The sequence below is a fragment of the Kogia breviceps genome, chromosome 12, assembly GCF_026419965.1.
Source record: "Kogia breviceps isolate mKogBre1 chromosome 12, mKogBre1 haplotype 1, whole genome shotgun sequence".
Taxonomy (NCBI): domain Eukaryota; kingdom Metazoa; phylum Chordata; class Mammalia; order Artiodactyla; family Physeteridae; genus Kogia; species Kogia breviceps.
Window position 1 is genome coordinate 24,609,618 of NC_081321.1, and position 11,033 is coordinate 24,620,650.

The 11,033-nt window shown below is 43.9% G+C and overlaps 1 protein-coding gene and 1 pseudogene across 2 annotated transcripts in view; one reads left to right on the forward strand and one right to left on the reverse strand.

The window, feature by feature from the left end:
- AMN1 (antagonist of mitotic exit network 1 homolog) overlaps nt 1-4,623 on the reverse strand; it is a 42,832-nt gene extending 38,209 nt beyond the window's left edge. The window contains exon 1 of one of the 2 annotated variants that reach the window (XM_059080896.2): nt 729-4,623. In XM_059080896.2, the coding sequence (XP_058936879.1) occupies nt 729-766 (38 nt within the window). In that variant the 5' untranslated portion in view covers nt 767-4,623. The remainder of the gene's footprint in view (nt 1-728) is intronic. The other variant, XM_067008972.1, reaches the window with a different exon arrangement.
- LOC131766500 (ferritin light chain pseudogene) lies at nt 2,296-10,813 on the forward strand (annotated as a pseudogene).
- Nucleotides 10,814-11,033: the final 220 nt, after the last annotated feature.

Below are 11,033 nucleotides of genomic sequence, written 5' to 3' on the forward strand. Positions count from 1 at the left end.
AGGATAAACAACTTCCTTGTGCTCACTTTATAAGCCATCCTGTAACTACATGCCTCTGTGCTTCTGGTTTCTCCCTCAATAAAATATTCATATCAAGTAAAGCTCTCTGAAATTTCTTTTAATACTAGGTTAGCCTTCTAAGGATTTAAATACGTTAAGTTTATTGCTCACTACAACGCCATGAGATAGGTACTGTTATTATACTAATTTTGTAGATCAAGAACTAGGGCCCAGAGAGGTGAAGTTACTCTCCCATAGTCACACAACTGGAGAATAATAGCAAAACCAGGAGCTGAACCCGGCAAGCACAATCAAGGATTTGGGCGCTGTGTCAAAGAATCAATATTCATCCCTGTTACAGTAACTGGGTGGCACTTTGCTGAAGGCTTTTGAGAGCCCCATCCAGTGTTTTTTTTGTTTTGTTTTACCAAGGCTTTCAGCTCCCGTCAGAGACAGGCCGCTGCCAGGAACCGCCCGGGCGTGGAGCTGTCAAGGCTGACTGTTAGGACATCTATCGGGGGCCAGAGGGGCAAGCCTGCCGGGCAGCCCCCCTAGTACGACGGTCCTCAGCGAGGAGAAGACAAAAATCACAGACCCAGGTCTGGTCACACCCGCGGGGCCTCCTCGGTGGGAGGCAAGAAGGGGGCGGGGAAAGGGAGGCGCGCGGGGCGGCGGGCGCGGGCGGCGCCGGGGCGGGGCGACAGGGAGGCGGGCCGGGGAGGACTCACAGATCCAGGAGCTGACTGACCCGCTGCTGGCTCGGCATCGCGGCCGCCCTCGGAAGCCTCTTCCGCGGTCCCGGGGCCACCGAAATCCAGCCAGAGACCGCCTCTCAACTCCTGCCCCGCGCGAGACGCGTAGACCCTCGTGACGTCGCCCGCCTCTTCCGGTGACCAGGCGCGGGCGCGCTGGCGACTGCCGAGCCCCTTTGGGGCGGAGCCCGGCGCGCTGCGCCGGAGCGGCGGAGGGATAAAATGGAAAGGAGCATTGCGCTCAGAGAAGCGCTGCGGCAGTTGTAGTTCTGCAGCCCCGCGGCCCGTCTCCGGCGGTTTCCCGAGTCGGCCAGCCCGGCGCGCGACCTAGCCCGGTACCCCTGGAGCCGCGCGTGGCTGCGAGGTCGCTGCTCTTACTACAGGCGTGCGTTTGATGCTGGGCCGAGCATTTGGCGATGCACAGCGGGGACCCCCTTGGATACAGACTCCGTGACCGTCAAACAGAGAGTTTTAGCGGATCCGAGAGTGACTGCCGTTTACCGAGCACTTTCTGTAAGAAAGCACGCACTGAGCTGCGTACTTTCAGTAATTAACCATATTCTTTTAATCCTGTGAAGTCGGAATTATTTAGCCTTATTTTACAGATGCGGACACTACGTGCCTACAAAAAAGCTCAGTAAGCATTTCATCATGGAGAACAGGGGCTTGTGTTCAAATCAGAAAGGTTTCTAAAGAAGAGGGACCTTTCCCCAGGTGGAATTCTCTCTCCTTGGTTATGCTGCAGAGTACTTGCTACTTTTTGGTGCTTTTTCATTCTTCCTTGTAGATTAATTTGTTGTTTATATGTCTTCCTTTTGTAAGCTTTTGAAAGTTGGAACCCAGTCTTGTTCATCTCTTCAGGATGCTGCTTATTCAATCAGCACGCATTTAACCAAGCACTGAAGGAGGGCAGGGATTATGCTGGGTGCTGAGGATACAGTGGTGAACCCTTGAACCAGACAAGTAAAAAGACAATCAGGGCCTTCCCTGGTGGCGCAGTGGTTGAGAATCCGCCTGCCGATGCAGGGGTCACGGGTTCGTGCCCCGGTCCGAGAAGGTCCCACATGCCGCGGAGCGGCTGGGCCCGTGAGCCATGGCCGCTGAGCCTGCGCTCCGCAACGGGAGTGGCCACAGCAGTGAGAGGCCCACGTACCACACACACACACACACACACACAAAAATAGACAATCAGAACAACTGTTGAATGCTAAGATGGAGTTCGTTCTACCGGCCCACCCATGGAAGGGTGGGGGCAGCAGGCTGAGAGAAAAACGTGGTCGGTTAGGGACTGCAAATAGTTCAGGACGGCTACAGTAGAGAGTGGTGAGGTGCGTGTAGAGGAGGGCACAGGCAAACTTCTTCTATAAGGGGGCAGAAAATAAATATTTTAGGTTTTGTGGGACATCTCCCTCGTTCCTGAACCGAACTGGGCTCCGCGTGTCCTACCTGAAGCCGAGCTGATCTACTGACAACCTGGTAGTGAGGGAAAGTACAGGGCGCCAAACAACAGGCAGCTGATGCTCAAAAGACCGCGACTCACCTGATGGCCTTCAGGCAAGAGTTCTTAAAGGCAACACTGCAGGTGAGGGTGGCAGGGTGCATGATCAGCTCACAGACCTTTTTCTGATTGGTTGGTAGTGAGGTAACAGGGTGATGTTTGGGGAACATTAATTCTCAGCCTTCTGGTTCCTTCCAGTCTAGAGGTCTGTGTGCTTGTGGTCAGCGTGTGTTCACCATCATCTGCCTGGTTGGGGATCTTAGTTTCTGCCGAACAACTCAAAGATACGCATCAGATTGTTATCTATATCCCTTCAGGAGAGCTAGGAGTCCTCTGGCTATTGTTCTAATCATTAACTGCTTGAGTCTGCTCTGTAACTCATGGAAGTCCAAGCAAGAAGCAGGAGATACGAGAAGTTTGTACCCAGGAAGGCCTCGCAGGGTCCTGCTTTGTTTCAGTCCAACTTTTCTTTGATACTCCTCAGTCCTGTGGGGAACAGGGACGGGACAAGAAAGGGAATAAGTTTTGGACAAGAGGTTAATCATAAACTTGGCAGGGAAACTCGGTTTTAGGAGGACTGGGCTTCATCCCTGACGTTAGAAGGTCACAGCTACTCACCTTGTAGCGCAAAAGCAGCCGTAGACCATATGAATGGCGGAGGTGGGGGAGGTGTGTTCCAATAAAACTTTATGGACGCTGAGGTTTGAATTTCATGTAGTTGTCAATGTTACGAAATATCATTCATCTTCTGATTTTTTTCAACCATTTAAAAATGTAAAAACCTTACATTGAAAACTACAAAAACAGGCAGCGGCCTGGGTTGGATGGCTGTGGTGGCTTGCTTTCTGATCTGGAAAGCTAAAGTGGGGGCATGATGGCCTGTGTTACGTTAAACAGTTTAGGCTTTGTCTGAAGTACTTTGTGCAGAGTCACAGATAGGTTTTAAGCAAGGACAGTACATGTATAGGAAGGATGAGTTTTTGAAAGAACTCTGTTAAGTAGTAAATGAATTGTAGCGGTCACAGATGGAGAGGTATCTTTTGCTAATAGCCTAAACTAAAGTAATAGCAGCAGACTGGATAGACAGATTCAAGAGGTAATGGAAATAGAGCCAATAGGGTTTAGAGATTGGTTGGAGTGGAGGGAAAAGAGAAGAGTCAAGGCTAATTTCTAGGCTTTGGGTTTGGATAATTGGGTGACATATGGTGATGCCATTTTAATGAGCTGAGAGGATTATTGGGGTTTTTTGAAGAGAAGGGGAGATTAAATTTTGGACATATGAATTTTCCAGTGTCTATGGAAGATATAGCCTTGGGGCTATAGATCTGGAAATTATGCCGGTTTGCTTTTAAAGGTGAGATTGAATAGCAGCAATAGTACATGTATTTACTTATGAATTCAGTACTTTGGGGGCAGAATCGTCTGCTGCTCTGGGAGTCATTTGGACCTTGGAAGACCTTGACAGATCAGATAAGGGCAGACTTCACGGCCCTTCCTATCTGTTTGTTGAGTGCTGACCAGCTCGAATGCTACACAGCTATCCATCTAGGTCTTCCTGCTGATTACCTGATTTTTCAACACCAGAAACACTGCCCCAGTATCATGAGGTGTTAAACTTTGGGTGCCTGCGTTCTTCTAGATAGTCAAAAGAAAATGTCAGCTGCTTTTTAATTTGTTTTTTTCTTTTTAAGAAAATGTCAATTATATAAAAGGTAAGATAACAAAGTCCTAGTTATTTCTAGCCAATTATTTTAAAGGTCAAAGATTTGTAAACCCTCATGATATCACAATTCTTAGAAGTGCAGATTTTAGGGCCTACAATTTACAAACTAGCCTCTCAGGTACTGAGCATAACTATGTCAAGAATTTGAGTTTCTTACCACTGAATAATATAGGTCTGATGTATGTTGTGGTTGCCGTAACATACTCATGTCATTCCTACCTTATTTTTTGGCAGTGATGTGGTTTGGGGACTGACTTCATCTTCAGTGGTGGGTCCAGATTAAGGCTAATCAGTGATTACTATAGTAATTGATTCAAAGGTTAGCAGGCCTAGATTAATCAAGAAACCACAATATTCCCTCAGCCACCAAGATGGGTTCAAGAATGGGCACATGGGCATGTGACTCATTCGTGGCCAATAAGAAGCAGGAAAAGATTTTCTGGAGATTTCTGGGAAAGAAGTTTCCTCAAATTTATTTGTATGATGCTTTGTGAAGCAACATTGTGTTCTCTCATCATTGTCATTTTGAATGAAGTTAAACAGGAAAACAGAGTAAGAGAATCACAGGAAAACATCCAGAGACCTGATTGAATCATGCATGAACACCACCCCTCCTCTTCACTATCAGATGACAAAAATAAAACAATTTCACAAGGAGTTTGATATCCTTTATTCAAGGGGAAACAATCTATGGATTGGGGGAATACAGTACTTCACAAACAGTGGAGCACTCTTCCTGAGGGATGTTTGGGCAACAGTGCATTTTACACAGTGTTTGAAGCAGCAATGAGGAAACGGCATGATTGGCTAGGAGGTCAGGGATTTCCTTATAAGGCTAGCAGGTCAATCAGGGAATAAGGAAAGAGTATTTGGCTTAAGGTGATTGGCTGGGGTTGCATATCTGAAAACAAGGAAATCATCACAGTTTCTTGGCAGTTGGGGATTGGCTGGCTGGATATACTGTGCTTCTGATCAAGCAGAGCATTTATAGGAACATGAAAATTATCTAAGTTTGGGTTTGTTGACATGCCATCCTGGGCAGGAGCAGCCTCATCTTGGACCTAGAAATTTATTTCAACACTACTTTCTGTTATATAATTCAATTAATCCCCTTTGTTGTTGATAAAATTGGTTGACTTGAGTTTTCTGCTTCTTGCTGCCTCAAACAGCCTAACAGTTACATATTCATAGCAGGAGTCACCAGCATATAGACAGAAATTGAAGGTATAGGAATAGATGAGCTCACTCAACAGGTGTATATAGAGTGAGAACAATCAGTCCTTGTAGAGATAGCTGAGGAATAGCAATTGGCTGGCAATTGACACTGAGAAGGAATAGCCAAAGAGGAAGGGAAAAAATAGTGGGGTACTACAGAAGATAAACCTCATCAAAATTGTCACATGCTACAGAGAGGTCAACTAAGATAACACTTGAAGGTGATTTAGCAGCAAGGAGGTCACTGAGGGTCACTGAGGTGGTGGTGGAGGATGTAGCCTGATTGTAATGAGAGGAATGAATGGGAGGTGAGGGAATGAACATGTAAGTACAGTAAGTCCCCTACATATGAACGAGTTCCATTCCAAGAGTGTTCGTAAGTCCAATTCATTTGTCCAACAGTTAGCCTAGGTACCCAACTAACACAATCGGCTATATGGTACTATATTGTAATAGGTTTATAATACTTTTTGCACAAATAATACATAAAAAACAAACACAAAAAATAAAACATTTAAATCTTACTGTACAGTACCTTGAAAAGTACAGTAGTACCATTTATATCACTGCTGCTTTTACTCTTGCTTCCAGACATTGTGGGCTTGAAATAAAGATACTGTACTACTGTATTGTATACAGTACTGTACAGCAAAGTACACAAAACCACAACCAGTTGTAGAGGATGCACGCATGTGACAATGTACGCCAGACACGTGAACTAACTTGAGTGATTGGATGTGTGAACGAACGTTCGCATCTTTGAAAGCTTGCAACTTGAAGTTTTGAGTACTGTAGCCCAACTCTCACTCAAATAAATACTTGTTCAAATGAATTGCTGCTTCTATTTAGATTCATGCTGAGAAGAAAAGTAGATTGTATAAGGCTATATAGCTCTACTTCAAAGAAGGTAAAATGGGGCAATTCAGAACTATTATTTATGGACCTTTTTACCCAGATGTCAAACGTGATAAAAAACTTACATGAGTTCACGTAATCATCAGTCTGAGGTATCATGCTATTTTATAAAGTGAGAACTTTCCCAAATAAAAAGGTGTGTCAGACTCCAAAGCCCATGCTCTTTCTACTCTGTTTGGGCGCTCAGGAGAGAGGTTTATGGTATATCCAGGACCAGCAATATAAAAGTGATTACGAATTTCAAGATGGTGATAGCAGAGCATTAAACCAGGGGTGGGGCCTGTGCAGCTGCACAAGTGGCCCCCCCATGAGGCTGGCTCTTGGTGCATCCGACCTCAGGACTTCCCAAGAGAATCAGTTACGACTACTGACTATTCAGGAACACTGTCAAAATAAATTTCAGAGACAAATGTGAACACAGGGAAACATTTTTACTAGCAGTGCAAGGGAACTAGGCCTTCAGAAATAGTGGCTCGTCAAATAGAATGAGGAAATTGTAGCTCAGATGATATGGCAGATATTTATAGTTCAGATACAGCAGTTGACAATTCAGATTGGATAAGAACAAGATGTTCCTGTCTTTCGGTAAGGAAAACAGGATGTTCTTGTTTTTGTGGCTTATCTCAGGAGGCAAAGCTTTTAGGACTTCCTGTTAGTCAAGGCTTTTAGGAGGTTCCTATTATTCATTGTTTATCTTGGAATGCAAGGTTATTAGGAATGGAAGTCTTTCTGGTGCATGGTCAGTGATTTGTGGACAGGCTGGGCAAAGGGCAAGATGTCATTTTTCCTTTCTCCCCTCTTTGCCTGCTGTGTCCACTTTACTGTAGTTACCTCTAGCTCAGAACCTTCTCCATTTCCTTCCCTAGATACCATATAAAGAAAACTTTATTATAGTTTGTTCCTCTGGGTAGGTTATATAAGAATAATAAACAATATTACTTCCTTAAATCATGTTATTCATTCCTAGTGTGTGTATACAAATATATAAGTATATGTATATAAAATGATTAAGTATATCTCTTATGCTATATATAAGTGAATATTGTTTCAATAATAAGAACATGTGTGCACATAAGCAGATGGCAATAAATTGTTCAAATCATCTTTACATGTCATATCTCAAAATATAAGAATAGGCCATGAGTTAGGTTCTTCACTCTTAAGCCATACTGATTATATCTGGATTCAAAACAGCAATTGCAGACTTCCCTGGTGGCGCAGTGGTTAAGAATCTGCCTGCCAAGGCAGGGGACATGGGTTCGAGCCCTGGTTCAGGAAGATCCCACATGCCGTGGAGCACCTAAGCCCATGCACCACAGCTACTGAGCCTGTGCTCTAGAGCCCGTGAGCCACAACTGCTGAGCCCATGTGCCACAACTACTGAAGCCTGCATGCCTAGAGCCCGTGCTCTGCAACAAGAGAAGCCATCGCAATGAGAAGCCCGCGCACCGCAATGAAGAGTAGCCCCTGCTCACAGCAACTAGAGAAAAGCCCGCGCCCAGCAGCGACCCACTACAGCCATAAATAAATTAATTAATTAATTTTAAAAAAAACCAGCAATTGCTCCTCTAATATTAATTTTCAATTCAGTATAACATGTACATCATCATCTATTACTAACCCCAAGTCATTTCAGTTGGCTGTTGTTAAAGTGACCAGGTTAGACCCAGGATGGAATCATTTATGTAAAGCCCCCACATTTGCAAACCAGAGTTTAACTTAGTTTCTATCCTCTGCTCTCCCAACGGAAGACCTAGGCCAACCAGTCAATGCTTGCCTGCTCAGTAGAAGTTAACCTGACCTGGCTCCAAGATTTCCCTTTGCTCCATATAATGAAAGTAACACTGCCATTGGTTAAAACCAATCAGCAAATGTCCAGTGTCACTTCCTTATGCCTCCTTGCTTTGGTCTGTAAACATTTCTTGCCTTGTATGGCTCTTTTGAGCTCCTTTCTGTCTGCTAGGTTAGATGCTGCCCCATTTATGAATTGCTGAATAAAAGCCTACTTGATCAGTAAATTATCTCTGGAAAGTTTTAACAGTATCGATGACAACTATGAATATTTATTGAGTGGTTAGAATAATGCCTTGCACACAGTAAGCATTTTATAAGTTCTAACTCATATAATCCTCAAAGTAACCCTGATTGGTAAGTATCATTATCATTATCACCCATTTTCCAAATGAGGAAACAGAGGTCCAAAGAGATTAAGAAACATGCCCAAGTCCACATGGCTTATCATTGGTAAAGCTGGTATTTGAAGCCAAGCAATCAGGCTGTACAGCTGGATTCCTAAGCATGTAGTCATGAGCTACGTGCAAAAGAATCAAACTGGACTGCTTTCTCACACCATATATTTGAATAACTCAAAATGGATTAAAGATTTAAATGTAGTCCTAAACCATAAAAATCCTGGAAGAAAATATAGGCAGTATGCTCTTTAACACTGGTTTTAGCAATATTTGGGGGGGGGTATGTCTCCTCAGGCAAGGGAAACAAAAGCAAAATAAATAAGTGGGACTATATACATTACAAAGCTTTTCACAGCAAAGGAAACTATCAACAAAACAAAAAGGCCATCTACTGAATATAAAGATATTTGCAAACAGTATATCTGATAAGGGGTTAATATCCAAAATGTACAAAGAACTCACACAACTCAACAACAACAAAAACAATCGGATTAAAAAATGAGCAGAGGGGGCTTCCCTGGTGGCGCAGTGGTTGAGAATCCTCCTGGCGATGCAGGGGACACGGGTTCGTGCCCTGGTCTGGGAAGATCCCACATGCCGCGGAGCAGCTAGGCCCGTGAGCCATGGCCGCTGAGCCTGCGCGTCCGGAGCCTGTGCTCCGCAACGGGAGAGGCCACAACAGTGAGAGGCCCGCGTATCACAAAATAAATAAATAAATACATATTTTTTTTAAAAAAATGAGCAGAGACCTGAATGGATATTTATCCAAAGAAGACATACAGATAGCCAACAGATACATGAAAAGATGCTCAACATCACTAATCATCAGGGAAATACAAATCAAAATAACAGTGAGCTATCACCTGACACATGTCAGAATGGCTATTATCAAAAAGACAAGTAACAGGTGTTGGTAAGGATGTGGAGAAAAGGGAACCCTCATGCAGTGCTGTTGGGAATGTAGATTGGTGCAGCCACTATGGAAAACAGTAAGGAGATTCCTCAAAAAATTAAAAATAGAATTAGCATATGATCTAACAATTCCACTCCTGGATATTTATCCATAGAAAACAAAAACACTAATTCAAAAAAATACACACCACTATGTTTACTGCAGTGTTATTTACAATAGCCAGGATATAGAAGCAACCTAAGTGCTTATCAACAGATGAATGGATAAAGAAGATGTGGTATAAAAAATAATGAAATCTTGTCATTTGGAACAACATAGATGGACTTAGAGGATATTGTGCTAGGTGAAATTAATTAAATCAGACAGAGAAAGACAAATACTATATAATTTCACTTATATGTGGAATCTGAAAACCAAAACAAGTGAGCAAACATAACAAAACAGAAACAGAGTCATAGATACAGAGAACAAACAGGTGGTTGCCAGAGGGGAGGACTTGTGGGGAGAAGAAGAGAGAAATAGGTGAGGGAGATTAAGAGGTGCAAGTTTCTAGTTATAAAATAAATGAGTCATGGGTATGAGTTGTACACTGTGGGGAATATAGTCAATAATTGTGTAATATCTTTGTATGGTGACAGATGGTAACTATATCATAGCGATCATTTTGAAATGTACAGAAATATCTAATCACTACGTTGTGTAACAGCAACTAACATATTGTTGTAGGTCAATTATATTTCATAAACAAACAGACTCATAGAAAAAGAGATCAGATTTGTGGTTACCAGAGGCAGTGAGTGTGGAGGGGAAAGTGGATGAAGGCAGTCTTCCAGTTATAAGATAAATAAGTACTAGGGGTGTAATGTACAACTTGATAAACACAATTATCACTGCTGAATATTATATATGAAAGTTAAGTCGCAGTGTGCTTGGGATCCCACGGATCTGTTTCTTGCTTCAGCAGTATCTGGACTGAATAGACCCAGGGACGCCCCCTTGCTCCAGCCTTTGCAACCATCAATCAGCCACTGGCACCAGCCAACACCATTTTTTGACCTCAACTCCTTACAAACATGACCTCCCAGATTTGTCCGAATTAACATGCATGTGTGGGCCTCCCACACCTACCCCTCTCTGGGCTTCTATTTCCACCATGACTATGTGGCCCTGGAGGGCGTGGGCCACTATTTCCACGAACTGGCCAAGGAGAATCGCAAGGGCACCGCAGGACCGTCTCTTGAAAATGCAAAACCATCGCGGCAGCCACGCCCTCTTCCAGGATGTGCAGAAGCCACCTCAAGATGAGAGGCGTAAAACCCAGGATGTTATGGAAGTTGCTATACTCATGGCAAACAACCTGAACCAGGCCCTTTTGGATCTGAATGCCCTGGGTTCTGCCCGTGCAGACCCCTACCTCTGTGACTTCCTGGAGAGCCACTTCCTAGATGAGGAGGTGAAACTCATCTAGAAACTGGGCGACCACCTGACCAACATCTGCAAGCTGGCTGGTCCCCAGGCTGGGCTGGGTACGAGTTTCTCTTCGAAAGACTTAAAAGGCTTAATTGCAAGCATGACCAGGAGCCTCCGAAGCCCAGAAACATTTGAGGAGCCCCTCTGGTGTCAGGGTTTCTGCCTGAAGCCCCACTCTGCAGCCTCTAGGCAGCTTTTTAACCACCCTGGAACCCTCTCCCAAGCCTTGGACCAAATGAAAACAGTAAAGTGTTTTGCAGGAAAAGAAAAAAAAAAGAAAGAGAAAAAGAAAGCTAAGTGAGTAAATTCTAAGATTTTTTTCATCACAAGGAAAAACATTTTTTCTGTTTAATTT